Raw genomic sequence first — 18,369 nt, 5'->3', positions numbered from 1 at the left:
TTCCCTTAGAAGGGAGGGGAACAAATTGGAGGTATTGACTTAAATTAATTGGTAGAATAGAGGGGAACTGAGGAAAATGTTTTCTCTACATGTAGTGCGAGTCTGAAACTCACGGGCTGAAAGGCTGGAGGCAGATAACCTCAGTCCATTTTAAAACTATCCAGATATGCACTTTTGTTAATAACCTACTGACCAAAGAATGGAAAAGCATGTTTAATCTAAAATTATACTATTTCATTAGCACCTGATATCTCTTGTTCTGTAAATTTCAATAATTAATTTATTAATGTTTTCACCCAAAGGCAAGCTGTTTAATTCTGCTCATTTCTGAAGTATACATTCACAAAATTACACAATAATAAATAACAGCAACAGATGCCCACCCTCTATTGTTTTCTTTAGCTTGATCCTGATGATCCCAACACAAGCTTTTAGGCCCATTTCCGTTTAGGGTGACATGGTTAGTACGGGGATAAGTGTAATGCTATTACAGTACCAGCGATCGGTACCGGGCTCAAATCCCATGCTGTCTGTAAAAAGTTAGTACGTTCACCCTACGTCTGCATGGGTTTCCTTCGGGCACTCCACTTTCTTTCCACTGTTCAAAACGTACTGGGGTGGTAGGTCAATTGGGTTTAATTAGGAGGTCGGGGATCATGGACCGAAAGGGGCTGTTACTGTGCTGGATGTCTAAATTTGAGACCAACAAATTCTTGCTCTTAACTGATGTCTACAGATAAGCATTTAAAGCACAGAACACTAACCAATTATTTTCCTGCTGGCCATAAAGCTCTAAGGCAACCCCATTTCTTCTTTTGGCTGAATTTGGTAACCTATGTGGCTGAGTGATGAAGAAAATCAAATTTTGAGCAATATACAAAAGATTGGAACTCAGTGGCTCAGGCAGCAGCCATGGATAGTCAACGTTTTGGGCCATAACCTTTCTTCAGGAATAGCAAGAGAAGGGCAGAAGTCAGAATAAAAGGGGGGGAGCTGTGATGTAGAGGAAAAGCACGCACTGGCAAGTGATAGACGAATAGTTGGAGGGAGAAATGGGTTAAAATATTAAGATAGTAGGCAGAGGCCTGGGGAAGATGCACTCTGGTAGGTAGAAGGAAGATGTGGGTGACAAGCACACAGAGAGGGCAGGGGAAAGGAAAGAGAAAGAAGATAGAGACAGAGAGATATGGATAAGCAATGGGAGGAAGGGGGACGAGGGGAGTGAAAGGTTACAGGAAATTGGAGAAGTTGATGTTGATGGCCGGCTAGTTAGATACTCTCAAGAGGGAATGGTGCATCCTATTTTAATTCAGAAAACAAATACATTTAGTAACATTAAAAAAAAAAGAATCACCTACCTGAGTATTTTATAGGTAATTTCATGAACTTCAATTCCAAACAGTTCTTTGGAAGCATACTTGAAAATATGTTCCAGGTATCCACCAGAGCCCCCACCTGAATGACCAACAACTTCATCTTCTGCGTCGTTACTGAACCTAAAAATTAAATTGAATTACTATCAATGTTCCCTCTAATTTTCAGTCGTCAGTGTGCACAAAAATTTTACGTGGTGCATATTTTTTTTCCTGTGTCAAAAGTATGTGGGCACTGAATGTTTGTGCAAATGTAAACAAAATGGTTTCAAGATCATTTTGGCACAGCCTATCTCTCGGGGCTAACAAAACTCTATTGGCATGTTTCAATAGAATACAAGTATGATTACATTCTATGAAGTATTTAGTTAAGATTTTATTTTATTTTTGGTAACTAACCTTTTGTGCGTGCATTCATTTCCTTTGTGCACTGATGGCAAAAACGTGTATGCATGTGCACATGTCAGAAGGAACAGTGATTACGATCAGTTCTCACATTTTTTATTTTTTTTTAGTTTTATAAAATCTCTTTTATTGCCATTGTAAGAATACAAAATTTTCCTTAAAACTGTAAGACACAGATTCTAATATTTCAAAATCATTTCCCTTCTTGAGTGAACACGCATGATCACTGAGAAAAATCCTGTGGCAAACAGGTCGATCCCAGGCTGCAGTGGGGCAGAGCTGAGATGTGACAACAGTGCTATCACACTTTTGCCTGTTACTAACGCACAGTGGCGAGATGTACAAACTCGACTATACCTCTCCAATCGTCAGACTGTACACTACTTTGGATATACAGTAAACCTGTGATGTGTGGTCACCCTTGAAATGATCTCTGCTTATAACACCCCCTTCCTTCTCATTAGAAGCTCAAATCGTAATGCTTAAGGCTAAGTCTCACATTCTTGATGAGTAAAACACAAAAGATTCAAGAATAACTGAGGTTTGAACGAATGGGTCTTAATTTCTCTATCAGCAAAAGAGGTCTTACTTTATCCTTCAATACATCTTTTCCACGTATGACAAAGGATCTTCATCCTGAAACTTGAACTGCTTCTCTTTCCAGTTAAGCTGTCTTAACTGCTGTGCATTTCCTGCTTCTTTTTAGTATTACTTAAAGAAAAATAGGCAGCATGGATGCAGCAAAGACAATGGCATTGATCTTTACTTGATCAAAATTACCAGGTTATGCACCCCTCAATTAGTCTTTGGAAGGTGTTGGCATTGCAAATTTGGCCCTGACTGCATAAAAGTACCATGCAACATGGCACTGAGACAACATGAATGTGCCAAAAATCAATAAGGCTGGCATGGAAAAGAAAAAAAAGCTAGTATGCATAGTTTAATATGTTCTTCCATGGGCAGGCAGTGCTAGTATCTCACTTGCAATACCGTCTATATAAAAACAACAGCAGAATTTGACACTGCTACGATGATAATTGGGGTTTAGTTCAAGATGTTTAATATAGGACATGGGTACAAATAGAAAATATATGTTTTTTTAATGTTGTGTTCCCACAGAAGGATAAAGTGATGTTTATTTGAATGCATCTCTTTTCTTTAAACATACTATAATCACTTAAATATAATTTGTAAATGTAACCTGGAACATCCACTATGTGAATACAGGTAGAGCGTATCATTATTCCAATGAAGCATGTCTAGACTTGTAAAAGCTGGAGAAATTACTAAGGTGCATATAAATAAAACGTCTTGGTTTTGATACATCACTTGATATTGAAAGTGCTCAGGAAGTTGTCAAAGGCATACATTAAATGGTCAATCTCAGATCTCTAATAAATTGCATGCTAATTGTGAAGAACTGATGATATGTTAGCTACTAGCTGCAAATGATTTGAGGATATTTTGTATGAATCATAAATTATAACTGAAGTGCCACCTTTCACTTTAATACAAGTCCTCTTTTACCCAAACCCTTATGGATTTAAACAGATGAATAATTTATAGGCAAAAAAGTCAAATAGTATATCACCATTAGGCTCCATTCTTTTTCAAAAATGGAATGTGGAATTAGGTACATACATCTTGGATCTTTAAATTCAATTTGTAATGGAAGTCTAAACTGTTAGAACCATGTTCTGAATATTGTATTAAACTTCAGTTTTCTTCCCCCCCAAAGTTAAATTTGTTAAAGTTATGAACTCTCTCGGAATCAGAAGTATTATGATCAATTACAAACTTTCAAAGGCACAAAACGTGCAGGGAGTTTCAAATATTATTGCCTCAAGGACTCAAATACCTTTGAAAAAGCTATCTTTAGTTTAAGTGCCTTGTTTACAGGAAGGCTGTAATGCTTGTAGCTAAATGTGCCCCAAATCACGTAGCTATGCGGAAATTGTTCTCATCAATAAAAATAAGTGACAGGTCTGAGACGCAAAAACAGTGTTGGACATTTAGGCTGCTCTTCCAGCTAAGTATAGTCACATTTGCACCCCCCCCCCCCCCCCCCCCACAACAAACTAATCAAGATAACTGGCTTGATATCAACAGCTATTTAGGAACAAGGCCTTAGACTTTTGCTTTATCCAAAAAACCCCAAATTATTCCTCAGCCTCTGTGTGATCATATAATCGCTGCTGATTTTAATCAACTCCATCAGCTACACAAAATGTCTCCAGCCACGAGATTTTAAGCCATAAATAAAACAAAATGTGATTTAAATAGGCAAGCAAAATTAAATATTCCAATGAAGATTGAGCAAACATTTAGAATAACAATGTTAAAATGTGTACAGGTGACCCATGTGTTATGGGATGGGAAGAGGAGTTTACTTACTTTAAATATTCTTTTAAATTTGGAAATACAGCACAGTAACAGGACCTTTCGGCCCACGAGTACATGCTGCCCTACTACATCCAAATGACCGCCAGCCCCTGGTATGTTTTGAATGTGGGGGGGGGGGGGGGTTGGAAACCCACGCAGACACGGGGAGAATGTACAAATCCTTACAGACATCGCGGGATTAGTACCCCAATCCCGATTGCTGGGCTGTAACAGCACTGTGCTAACTGCTACACCAACTGTGCCACCCTTAACCCTTTCCATATAAATTCTGTAAGAATACATTTTATTTTGTATCTCACATTTTTAGGTAGTGATTTATGAATCTTGAGAGTTGATTTCTGTTACCTAAATAGCCGTAACATGGATTCACCTGTACCTTGCAGCAGGATGGGGAAGGGGGAGGAAAGGTACACCTTTCAACCATGACCCAGCAAACCGAGAGAGCCAAGTAAACCTGGGCTTCTGCAAGGTTTTTCCAACAAATAGTTGTATAATATCATATACTACTTCCGTTGGGAAAGAGATACAGGAGTATCAGAGTCAACACCACCAGGCTGAGAAACAGCTTCTCCCTGTGGGCAGTGAGAATACTGAACAACCAAAGAAACTGCTCACATTAACCATCCAAAACTCTCATATTTACTAAACAATATTTATTTTTATATATGTATAGTTGTCTTCCGTATGTAATGCTTGACTGTATGTGTGTTATGTATGGTTGTGTGCCTGGATGTTTTGCACAGAGGACTGTACTTGTGCAATTGAATTATAATAAACTTGAACTTGAAATATTCTCACAATTAGAAAGCCAGGATGAGTTTTAAATTAACTTTTTAAAGATTGCACAGAGTACTAAATATTTGATAAGGGAAGACATGACAACAGTACTTAGAGAGGATATTCTTGAGAGATCATCTAGTGAAGCTATATGGGTAGAAGTTAGAAACAAGAAGGGGATGTCACTTTGATGGGCTGTATTACAGGCATAAAAATAGTTCATAGGAATTGGAAGAGCAGTTGTGCAGGGAAATTATTGTGGAGAGGAATCTGACTGGTTACATCACTGTCTGGTATGGAGGTGCTAATAAAAAAAAGACTACAGAGTTGTGAACTCGGCCAGCGCCATCATGGGCATAAGTTTTCAGTCCATCAATTACATCTTCTAGAGGCCACCTCTATCCTCAAGGACCCTCACCACCCACGCCATGCCCTCTTCACACTGCTACCATCAGGATGGAGGTACAGGAGCCATAAGACGAGCACCCAGCAGCGCAAAAATAGTTTCTTCTCCTCTGCCATCAGATTTCTGAATGGACAATGAACCAGAGACACTACCTCATTTTCCCTTCTTTTGCACCATTATAATTTGCAGCAAAATTTCCACCTGTAATGCAGCCGTAAAACAACAAATTTTGTGACACATTCATGGCAATAAATTTTGATTTTGAAATTGCAGGCAGCTGCAATAATAAAATGGTAGTATTACTGGGAAACTAACTTCCTAAATATTGGCTGGGGCTCCCATAAAGACATGGATGGGGTGGAGAATACAAAAGTGCTGAAGAAACTCACCAAGTTATGCAGTATCCATAGAAGGTCAAAGACATTCAATGCTTCGGGTCTGAGGCTTCCTTCAGGTGAGCTGAAAATTAGGGAGGTGGCTGAATAAAAATGTGAGAGGGAGGGAAGTAGGAGGAGAGGGGGATGGAACACAGGTTAACAGGCAAGAGGTAACTGGTGGATATTGGTAAGAGGTTAGAAGAAAAGGAAACTGAGAAGTGATGGGGGAGAGGACAGAGAGCTGAGGGGTAATAAGGTTAACTCTGATAGGAATACGGGAATGGGATCTGGAGGAAGGGAGACCAGGCTAAGGGGTTAATGGAAATTGGAGGTCAATTTTGATGCTGTCTGGTTGGGGACTGTTGAGACAGGTCACAAGGTGTTTCTCTTCCAGTTTTTGGGTGGCCTCAACTTGGCAGTATATGAACCCACGGACAGACATGTCAGTGTAGAATTAAAGTGGTGTTTGGCCACTGGGAGATCCTGGCATCTATGCTATATTTTAAGAGCACACTCCCTTTCTTTTTAGTATCCACCTCACCATCTGGGTTCTTCACTGTAAACGGCAATACAGGAGTCACACTTCATTAATTCCAGGAAATCTAGATCCCTCCTCTCCAATGCTGTAAACAGTTACAGAGATGCAACTGCAAAAAAAACTTTCATGCATGCTGTTGGCATGGCAGTGGACCCATATGGTTTTTTTTTAAGACTTTATTTAAAATTTTATAACATGAATACAATAGAGAATTACATTTAAAGAAAAATAAAAAAAAAATAAAATGGTATGATTACAATATTACATCAGAAAACTACACAAAATACCCCCCCCACCGTTAATTGTAACACAATATTAGTAATCTAACTTAAAATTAGTCCAACCCTCCTCCCCCCCCAAAATAAAGAGTGAAGAGTTAATAAAATTAACAATATTATATATGGAAAAAAAATACCCACTTACAAAAAAAATAAAACTTAACCTAAAAAAAAATTCTAACAACAAAAAAAAATTGGACCCATATGGTTCATTTCAAATCTTAACTTTTATTCCAGACAGAAATTCTGCTGAAGTTTCTTGCTTAAGTCCCACTATTCATAAAACAATTTATTTCCTTAATGCAGAGTCCCAAATCCACTCGCCCTGTCTTCAGTCACTGGTGTGACTGATAAAGTAATGGTTTCTGCTAATGTATTATTTCAGTCTAGAAAATGGAGTCAGCCCTACTAATTTCAGTCTGTTCAATTCTCTATCGACATGGTTGTAGATCAAACTAGAATACATGAACTCCGCCATTTGACTTGAAACAAGAATGTCTTTAAATCTGCCAATATTTTTGGTAATGGAATTGTAAACCTTTCCCAATAAAAGCCAACTGTTCAATTCCCAGCCATAAAAGAAACCCATGCAAAGTATTAATCCAAAATACTACCTATTGTAGAATATTTTAATTTTACATGAGATTTATTACCTTTGAATAGTTTGTTCCACATAAAAGTTACCGTAATATAGCTATTATATATTCTTTGATGTCTACAATAATTTTATAGATGGAATAAAAACATGAGTGCATTTCTGCAGTGATAGTATTTTACATTACATTTCTGCAGCTGAATTCAAGTGTTTAGACACTTGAATAAGGAGGAAATAGAGGGATATGTATCATGTGCAAACAGCATAGTTTTAGTGTAAAAGGACATCACATTTTGCACCTACATGTGGTCTATAGGGGGTCTGTTCCTGCACTGTCCTGTTCAATGTTGTTTATGTACCCTAACCCTCTCTTGAGTTACACCTGCCCCTTTGAAGTGCTTACTAATGCTTAGGATTATAGACATGTTGATCATGGAACCTTTTTAAACCAGTTTCCAGCTTAACATTCCTCCATTGCATTACTTCTGGCAAAAAATAAATACTTTTGAGACACTACACCCTAGCCTGGCAGTTCTCCAACAATTTATGAGCTGGAAAACCGTAATTGTCACATCTTGTCTGCCATACATCATTAACTTCAGGAAGCTGGAAAGAACCTATCACTCCAAATATCAAAATATTTGGACAATCCATGTTAAAGAGCAAAGTTTGTTTTTTTGGAATGCAAACGCCAAGATGCAATGTTTACTTCTTATACATAAAATGCTTGGTCTTGGTTTCAAATCTCTACAATCAGATCCTTTCTTTAACAAAATGTATTATTTACCTGCATTTCCCATCACCTCCATTGCAGTTATAAGTACATGATTTCCAAAGTAGTTAAGTGTGCTGCTTTTGATAGCAAGTTACTTCACAGGTTCCTCCCTACAATGGCTTACAGTAAATATATAATCAAAAGAAAATAAAAACCGTGGATGCCTGGAAATCTTAAATGAAAGCAGAAAACATTCAGAAAATTGAAGTTACCTGGAGAATTCAAGATTGAGTCTGGAAGACTCTACTGTGCCCAGAAGGAAGATGAAGTGTTTTCCAAACTTTTGTGTTGGGAACACCTGTTTCTCATTCCAGATCCTTCCTGACCTGCTGAGTATTTCTAGCTTTTTGAATCATAAAGAAATTTGATTGTTACAGCAATGGAAGCTGGAGAAAGAGAGACCAGAGAGGAAATAGGATGGAGAACTAAAGAAGCAGGAAGCTCAGGACTTGAGATGCTCTGCAAGGCATTTGTTCAATTTGCAGTGGGTTTTCCAATATTAGAAAAAGTACAAATGAATTTCTGCTTCACTCACAAAGATTGTTTGAATTCTTGTTGGTGAGAAGTCAAGAAGTGATTGCACGGGAAACTACTGCAAGATGTTGAGTGGTTGGGAGGGATGAAAGAGTGGATGCAGTCTTCCCCTATCACAGATGCTCCCTTTATCTGATCTATCCTTTCCTCCACCTACTCTGCAAGACAAAATTACCTCTCCCCCACCAAATGTCTTTCATAGTTTTGTGGAAGAGTCTCTGACCTAAAACATGTACCCGTTTCTCATTCCAGATGCTTCCTGACCTGCTGGGTATTTCTAGCTTTTTGAATCATAAAGAAATTTGATTTCAATCTACTTCCACCAAGAGATACAATCACATTTCTTTCATGATTCTGCACCATCTTGTTCTCATGTTTATCACACCCTACTGATATTTTAAGTTGTGATTTTACTCTCAAAATTTCATAGATAGATTTTATTCATTCTAAATGCCAGCATGCCTCAATCGCCACATGAATTGATCTGTCTAAAATTAGAACATATAGCTTCGAATATTCAGCTGCCAACAAACATATTAGTACTGAAGGATCATATGCAAACAAAGTGGTAAAAAGGTTAAAACATCAAGAATTACAAATCTTTGTTTTGAATTACAAATCTTAATATTAACAACCCTTGCAATTTTAATAAAGCAAAAGATTTATTAAAGGGCATTTTTGGTTGTTGATCATTTAAAGGAAATTAAGGCTTTCCCCTCCACTTTCCTCTATCTTGAGCTTTTGCTTCCTCCTCATTTTGACCACCTGTCTTTCCTTTACCATGATCTACCAACCAGTGGGGACATCTTTGCTGCATTCTGTTGCCTCCAAAGGTTTTCTCCCTATTCTCCCTCAATCCCTCCACCATCATGAACCTCTTACAGAGAGCTTATTCTTACCAATACGATTCCTTTTACTCCCTGTATTCTACTTCTACTTTCCTTTTGCCAGCTTATTCTGTCCACCAATTTTTTAACCTTTCATTTCTCTTTCAATTACTTCCCCGTCCTCCAATTCGACTCAGTATCTCATCTCAGAATGCAAAGTCTGGTTAACATTTTTATTAAATATCTTCAAATTAGAAAATTGCACATTATATTGAATAAAATTAGGTTGAATCCTCAATGTAAAGGCCACAATTCTCTGCAGAGTTCTTAATGGTCTTAATATGAGTTTCGAAAATCAAAGATATCGGCTAATGGCGAAGAGCAAGATAGGCACACTGAAATGAGGTCACGAGTGGGTCCAGTGGATGGCTGACAAAGCATTACTACAAAGTAAAACAGCAATGAGGATTGTAAATTAACCAATTACATGAACTATTAATCTAAGCTCATTCTATAAAGAGGCTCACATGCATCATAAACACATTGTGACTTACATTGCATCCAGCGGAACAGGATCCACATTGACCAAAGAAAGACCTTCCTGTTCCAACATCTTCAAAACTTCACCTGCAAAACAAAGATCCCTTGAGTAATATATCACTGAACAAAATGTTAAAATGAACAATCAAATGCCATTGAGATATAGATTTGCCAGCAATGACTAGATCTAAAAAGATTAAATACCTTAATTTATTCATTTAACATGTGATACAGCTATTACTTCTTTACTTTTTCTGAATGCCTTGCATCAGTGAATTTTAATTGCCCAATTCAGCCTTCTGAGCCATCTTTTTGGTCATTTCAACATACATTTCCATGGCTACTTCTGTCCATAACTCAACAATCTTATTCATCTATTTACAAATAGTATATGAATGTAATCAATTCTAAGCCGGGCTTATCTCTTGTATAGTCTCTCTTAGCCTGCTTGCACCTAACACTATTCTTCTACGAGTACTTATTGAACTGCGCTGATTTAAGATGATTCTCTGCTAATTCAAGTGCTCTCCAAGCACAGCAGTGACTTTCCTGGAAGGACTGATCCAGTGTTTCCTGAGGTGAACAATGTCTATTTTGAAGATGTTTCCTGCTCCAGAACTGTTGAATGTCACAAGAATTTGAAGTCCTCTCTCTTACCTTCCATTCCCACCAGCGTGAGACTGGGACTACAAAATTCAAACCCTTACTTTGTACAGTTCCTTCCCAGCTCGTGAAAGTTTAACTGTTGGCTCTCAACTTCTCCTCCCTGTATTGTTTATACTGCTGAACCACCACTTCTGGCTCAGCCCTTTCCCCCCCATTAAACCTCACAGAAGATTCTGAACCCATCCATTATATCTTTTAACCTTGAACCAGGAAACCAACATATAAGATGACCATTACACAGGTACCCATTTATAAATTATATTAATACCTAGCATAAATATCTAGTGGAACTACAAACTAAATGCGATGCTTGAGACAACATTCCTTCAACGTATTGTAAACACATCTATACTTGATGATCAGCACCAATTTAAGAGTAGCACACAACTTGAAGATTCCTAGTTGGTCAGAATTTTGTGGCTGCAAAGAGTCCAATTCCAAGAATGCATGAAAGAAATCCTCATCTCCCTGTTGTTTGAGTGACTCCTGCTATCAAACAAGCTTAGAGATTATAAGCTTGAGATCAATAATATTTACAGTTTAACTTTGTCTGAAATGTTCCCATTGTTTGACTGACAGACACTGCAAATCAAACTATGAATCAAACTTCACTTCAAAGTTCTTTTATGTTTGACAACACAGGATAATGTTAGACAGCTAAAGTCAAAATAAGGTGAGGGGTCAAATAGATTATGAAGTAAGTGAAGAACAATGTCATTGAGCTCAACAGAAGCTCAGTTTTAGGGTTTCCTCACCTGAAGTAATTACACAATCTACATCTCTTGTTTGGAATTCCTCGCTGAAGAAATCTTCCCGTGAAGCCTCTAATTTTTTATCATAACATGGCATCACTGTTACGTGGTATATTTGATCTGGCATCACATTCTAAGAACAAAATAGAGCATCAATTCTAGCGTTTTACCACATGCATAAAATACCAATTAAAATCTGTACTTAATGCTTGCTTCAAATGAGAAATTCTCAGTACAGTACCTTTTCCAATAAACATCTCAATTTTAAAAGGAAATATATACAGATGCCTAACCTCTTATCTGGAATTCCGAAAACCGGCAACCTCCAAAAACCGACACTTTTTGGTAGATGACATCTGCTTATCAAAGATAAGAGTTTGGCACCAAACATGACCCTAGCTCAACTCCCATGTATCCTGTCGCGTTCTGCTATTTTGTAAGTGCCTCTGAATCACCTATACTGACTCCCATCCAGCATCGTGGCACTTTCAGTTGGCCCAGTGGCAGCTCAAAGGTCATCGTTGATACCCATTTGAGGAACATTTCATGGCTCTTGGACTGTACTCCTTGGAGTTCAGAAGAATGGGGGGGGGGGGGGACCTCACAGAAGCATTTCAAATATTGAAAAGGTTGTGGCAAGGCTGTTTTCCATGGTAGAGGAGTCAATGACGAGGGGGACAACCTCAGAAATGAAGGGCGCCCATCTAAAACAGAGATGTAGAGAAATTTCTTTACCAGAGAGTGGTAAACCTCTGGAATATGCTATCACAGGCAGCTGTGGAGGCCAAGTCATTGGGTGTATTTCAGGCAGAGATTGATAGGTATCTGAACAGAATGAGAATTTGTCATGACACAGTGCAAATATTGCTATAAATTACATTTAAGATAAATAAATTAGTGCAGAAGAAGAGAAGGTGAGGCCGTGTCTGTGGATCATTGTCCATTCAGAAATGTGATGGCAGAGGGGAAGAAGCTGTCCTTGTTCGGCTGGATCCTGTACCTCCTTCCTGATGGTAGCAGTGAGATGAGGGATGGCCTTTTTGAGGATAGAGGCTGCTTTCTTAAGATACCACCTCTTGTAGATGTCCATGATGGCACTGGCTGAGTTCACAACTCTCTGTAGACTTTTCCTGTACTGTGCATTGGCACCTCCATACCAGACAGTGATGCAACCAGTCAGAATGCTCTCCAAGGTGCACCTGTGGAAATATGCAAGAGTCTTTGGTGACATACCAATTCTCCTAAAATGCCTCATGAAGAATAGCCGCTGACAAGCCTTCTTTGAGATTGCATTGACTTGAGGCCCCAGCACATATCTTCAGAGATGTTGACATCCAGGAATTTGAAGTTCTTAAACCTTTCCACTGCTGGCCCCTCGATGAGGACTGGTTGCGTTCTCCTGATTTCCCCCTCCTGAAGCCTACCATCAGCTCTTTAGTTTTGATTACACTGAATGCAAGGTTGTTGTGATTCCACTCAACCAGCTGATCTTCTCCCTCCTGTATGCTTCCTCATTGCCATCTGTGATTCTGTTGACAACCGTGGTGTAATCAGAAAATTTGTAGACGGCATTTGAATTGTGCCGAGCCATACAGTCATGGGGGAAGAAAGTGAAGAGCAGTGGCTAAGCACACATCCTTGAGGTACACCTGTGTTGATTGCTAGTGAGGAGAAGAGGTTGTTGCCAATTCATACTGACTGTGGTTTTCCAATGAGGAAGTCAAGGATCCAGTTGTAGACGGGGGTGCAGTGACCCAGGTTTTGGGTCTTGTTGACCAGCACTAGGGTATGATGGTGTTAAAAGTTGAGCTGTAGTCAATGAAGAGAAGCCTGATGTATGTTTTGCTGTTGTATACGTGATCCAGAACTTAGTGAAGAGCCAGAGCTGTGGCATCTGCTGTGAAGCTAGGTGAATTAAAGTGAATCCAGATTTTTACTTGGGTACAAGTTAACTCTGCCTGTGACCAACCACTCAAAGCATTTCATCGGAGTAGATGTGAGTGCTACTAGGCGATAGTGAACAGCCAGTGTATAAAAGGTTATGGGGAGATTGAATAACCAGTGTATAAAAGGTTATGGGGAGAAGGCAGGGGAACGGGGCTGAATGGGAGAATGGATCAACTCATGATGGAATGGAGGAATAGACTCGATGGCCCCAATGGCCTACTTCTGTTCCCAAATCTTATGGTCTCGCTTCTGTCTTTTAACCTTCACTAAGATTTGTGTACTCTGTTCCTTGAACCATCTACGAATTGAACATTTTTCTTTTATGACCGTGTTTAAAACCATCATCTTTTCAATGCACCCAAAATCACTGGCATCTCCAGTTTAATTTTACAATTGAAATCTTTCATTCTAAAGAATCTTTATCTACATCCTCTCTTAGACTTTGGTATCTTTCCTAAATTGTGAAAATGCAACAGAGTGCAGAGGGATGTAGTGGTTGGCGTAACACCTTTACAACGCTGGCGATCGGAACTGGGGTTCGAATCCCGTGCGGTCTGTAAGGAGGTTGTATGCTCTCCCCATGTCCGGATAGGTTTTCCCTGGGGCTCCGGTTTCCTCCCACCCTTCAAAATTTATCAGGGGTATAGGTTAATTGGATGTAAATTGGGCAGTATGGACTCGTGAGTCAAAATGGCCTGTTACCATCCAGTGTATCTAAATTTAAATTTAAAAAAAATTCAATTTAAATAAAAAAGTTACTTAGCAGTGTCCTATAAAGTTTCAATGTAAATTCTGGATTTTGATTTCTGTGCGTTTGAAATTCGACATCCTTAATACTTTACTAACGGCTCTCACAACTCAGCAAAAGCTTTGCAAATATTTTGTTTGCTTGATCCACTTTTTAAGATGCGACTAAGCCAGAAATATTTATTGCCCATTCTTAATTGGCCTTTGGCCAATACATTACCTTCTGGATAACGTGCAATATTGTGTGAAAGCATCAGACTGTCAGTGACCTGCTGAACATTTCCATAATTTCTATTTATTTATTTTAGATTTCCGGAATCTACAGTGATTTGCGATTGAACTGCAGCCATTCCAAGCCGGCATGAGTAATAGGGCACTAGACTGAGAAACAATCAACAGATAATAGCAAATATTTTTAAAAAAAGACCCAAGGCATTTTTAGTTTACTGTCATTTCCTTTGAATGAAGAGAGATACATTACTAAACTTTGAGATTGGATCTGGCTCCATTCTTCATCGACTTGGTGAGTCTTTGCTGCCAAAACACTGCATGAAATACTTGTGATTCAGCTCCGTCACTGTGTCCAGCTGACATGGTAACAGCTGGGGAATGCCATTTGGAAGGCTGGGGTAGGAAAGGATGTGGGAGAAACATCTCATTGTTGCACTGAACATATTCTTCTCAAATTGTGATTATGGCAAGAGGGGGGTTTTATCTTTCATCAGCCTACACTAACATATTCCCAATGCTGAGGCCAATGGCCACCGACACTGAGCATATTTCTACAGTTCTTCAAATGACTTCTCATTTGGCATTATAACATAAAGCAAAAGCACATCTGCATTCTTGGATAAGGTTTCAGCCAAAGGTTCACAGTTAAACAGAGGAAAGCTGAAAAATTCACAAAATCCAACACAGGTACACAATCCTTTCTCTGGAACCCTTGGCGGACAGTGCGCTCTGAATTTTGGATTTTCCGGATTTCTGAAAGCCAGATTTCAGCCCACCCGAAATGTGCTGCCGTCTCCCCCCCTTGCCCGCCCGATTCGCACTGCCAGTCTCCCCCCCCCTCACCCGCCTGAGTCGCACTGCCCATCTCTCTCTTTCGCCCGTCCGAGTCGCGCTGCTGTCTCTCTCTCCGCTTGCTGGGTTTTGGAGCTTTCCAGATGTTAGATGTCCGGATAAAGGATTGTGTACCTGTATGTGCAAAGATTATATTAATTTGATTTAGAGTCTTGTTAATTTTAATCTACACAAGTCTCTTTCAGCATCAAACAATCTGCTGGAGGAACTTAGCAGGTCAGGCACCATCTGTGGGAGAAAAAGAACTGACTTGAGAAGTGTTCCAGCCCAAAATGTTGAGAACTTTTTTTCTCCCACGGATGCTGCTCAACCCGCTAAGTTCCTCCAGCAGATTGATTGTGTTCCTGATTCCAGCAACTGCAGCCTCTTGTGTATTTCAATCAGCAGAATCTGTAAATAAATTGGGCTGTGTATTTAAAAATAATATTATCGCTTACCTGCTGTTTTGCAAAGAAGTCTTTAACTAAAGAGCCCATCACCTGTTGTGGCGATTTTGTTGTACTGATATATGGAATAATATAACTACCATGGGTTTTTTCTGCATAACAAATCCAACCTGCAAAAGTAAATGAATATTCATATTTAATTTTGCTGGGCTGAACTTAGAAAGCCGCTTCCAAAGCAATTGAAAGGCACAACTTTTCAGAATTTTTAATAGAAAAAAAAAAATTTTGATACAAGTACTTTAGAAATATTTTGTGCCAACGGTGTGTCTAAATTTACTTCACTCTCTTTATCCAAGAAACTCTGGATATCATTAAAAATGTGAAAGCACTCAAGACCATGAACAGACATCACTACCAGCAAATACTTTTGATAAATAAGCATTCAAAGTAATAAGTCAATTAAACAGATTTTTTTAATTTAAAATTTACATTTCCTGCTTTTAATCTTCAATAAATAACTCATGGGAAAAGTCTCACTTTGGAATTTTAAACTGAAATGATGCAATGATTTTATTTTCCTAAATTTCCTTAAATTCAGGTTAAGTGCTATTAGATTGGAAAACCTGCAATATAATTCCTTTATTCTAAAAAGGTAGAGAGAAAACAGGAAATTAAAGGCCAGTTAGCTTACTAACTTAATCACAGAAGCTATTATCAAAAAAATGTTATAATAGGAACGGAAAATTTCATGGCAATCAAACAATATGCGGTTGATCAGCCACAATCTTGTTTAATGGCAGACGAGACTTGAGGTGCTGAGTGACATGTTTTTGCTAATTCCTAAGTATGGTTCATCACCTTTACCCCATCATTCAATAAGATGATGATTGAGCATCTATATATCCCTTGACCTTTGCCACATTCCTTGATTTCTTTTCATAAAAAGACTACATCTCAAGTATACACACCAACTGAACATACAAACATACAAAGCTGGGAGAATTCATCTGCCAGAATTTAAAATAGTTCAATAACATCAGTATAAAAAGATCTCCAAATCTTCTCAAATATTAATAGTTCCAATATTTTACTTTTGCAATTTCCTACTAATGTACTCCATTAAACTTCAACTGCCTGTTTATCACACATCGCTTAACCATCTTCTCCCTGGTTAAAGCCTCTTTTTGTCTTCTCATAGTTTTTGTATTAAAATACAAACTGAAAAGTGAACTATGGTTCAATCAAATCATAAATTAGGTTGACACATTTGGGTAGTACTGACAAAATACTGCACCCTCTTTTGGATATGAAGTCAATTCCTCAAATGTACTCCTATCTGGATCTAAAATATCCCATGGCATGCTTGGAAATTTGGTGGTCCATAAATGATCAGTTGTTCAGTAAAGGAACAAGACTATTTTTATTTGTCATTGGAGGATGCCCGTTCAGGAGCCATGGCGAAACAAAATTCTGAGCAAAGTGTTTACTTTTCTACACTGTTTTACAGAACTTAAATCAATTCGGGCTCTTTTTTAATACAAGTACCTGGACAAGCCGAGGCCAGCATTGGCAGGACTTTGTTATCATCCTTATGTTGGCGGAAACGCTGCACAAACTCTCGCTGACTCTCTATTAAACTGAAGTTTCTGGAGAACGTGGTGTCAAACACGTAGTCAACGCCTGAGATAGTTTAAGGAGGCAGAAAAATATTGTTGAGATCAATAAAAATTTTGAGAATATGCTTTAAAACATAATCAAATGTTTAAATATCTGAATCGATTAACTTCAAAATTATAACAGTTCAATTACATTTCTTAAATATAAAATATTAAGTCGATGAGAGATGAAAAAACACATCTATATCTGGTGATAGGAGAGATTGTCCATAGATTATATGGTAGGATGTTATGCCAAAAGGGGAGATCATGGGAACAGGCCCTAAAAATGAATGCTCACAAGAGTGCCCTATGGGAGGAAGCGCCTAGTCAAATGTTCATTAATGAAAAAAAATGGCAATAATCTATTATTATGTTCAGAAAAATGTAATTGCATGGCAGTGAAAAAGTTTTCTTTGAATTTCTGGGTAGTAATTCTTTAGATCTTTAAGTAGAAAGTTAACTCTTTGCAGTCTCAGCTGATTTCTATAGTGAATTGATCTTCTCAGAGCTATATCATCTTCATTTTGGCAGGGTGGAAGTGGAGAAGATATTTCCCCGTGAAAATGGTGTCACTGTTTACAAATAAGGGATTGCATATTTTCGGCAGATGAGGTAATTTTTTTTCTCTTCCATAAAGGGAATGAAAGCAGAGTCTTTAAATATTTTTAAGGCAGAGGTAGATTTTTGATCTGGAGGTGGGTGGGGGGGAGAGGAGGAATAAAAGTTTACGAGAGGGGTAAGTGGAAATGCAGAGTTGAGGCTACAATCCAAACATCCATGTTCTTATTGACTGGCAAAGTAGATTTGATGAGCCAAGTACTCTCTATCCCTGCCCCTAAAACATACCGAGACAGCACAAAAATACCATTGTAATGTTACCAGTCATGTAAAAGATGAAAATTTACTAGACTTCCCCCTAACCTTATGTTTGCTTCATCTCTACTTTAACAATGTATTACAAGTTTATCTCTGTTTCAATTATCTAAATGGAACCCCATCAATGCATCCATCCTCTGAACTTAAACTGTGATCAATTTCAACCTGTATTTCAAAGCAAGCTTAACCTTCCGCCATTTCAAATTAGATTGCCTTGATGGATTCCACAAACTATTCATCCTGCTCCACTACAGCAAACAGCTTTTACCTTGGTTGTTCCTTCTTAAACAGACAAACTAGCACAACGTTTCTGGCAAATTAAAGCCTCTAATTACAGTGAAAAATTCAAGTTTTTACAAAAAAAACCCAGCTTCGCACACCAAGATCAACAGCATGCTCAGGAAGTGATTATTTCTTACATCATAG

General features: G+C 38.3%; 1 protein-coding gene across 2 annotated transcripts in view; it reads right to left on the bottom strand.

The window, feature by feature from the left end:
- narfl (nuclear prelamin A recognition factor-like) overlaps window positions 1–18,369 on the bottom strand; it is a 40,294-nt gene that overhangs the window by 11,997 nt on the left and 9,928 nt on the right. For both annotated transcript variants that reach the window (XM_069906802.1, XM_069906803.1), the window contains 5 exons: window positions 16,955–17,089; window positions 15,461–15,579; window positions 11,250–11,379; window positions 9,843–9,915; window positions 1,359–1,496 (listed from right to left, as the gene is read on the bottom strand). In XM_069906802.1, coding sequence (XP_069762903.1) covers window positions 1,359–1,496; window positions 9,843–9,915; window positions 11,250–11,379; window positions 15,461–15,579; window positions 16,955–17,089 — 595 coding nt within the window. The remainder of the gene's footprint in view (window positions 1–1,358; window positions 1,497–9,842; window positions 9,916–11,249; window positions 11,380–15,460; window positions 15,580–16,954; window positions 17,090–18,369) is intronic.

Source organism: Narcine bancroftii, chromosome 12 (genome assembly GCF_036971445.1).
Source record: "Narcine bancroftii isolate sNarBan1 chromosome 12, sNarBan1.hap1, whole genome shotgun sequence".
Taxonomy (NCBI): Eukaryota; Metazoa; Chordata; class Chondrichthyes; order Torpediniformes; family Narcinidae; genus Narcine; species Narcine bancroftii.
Note: the sequence above shows the minus strand (reverse complement) of the source record. Positions and strands in the feature narration are given on the sequence as shown.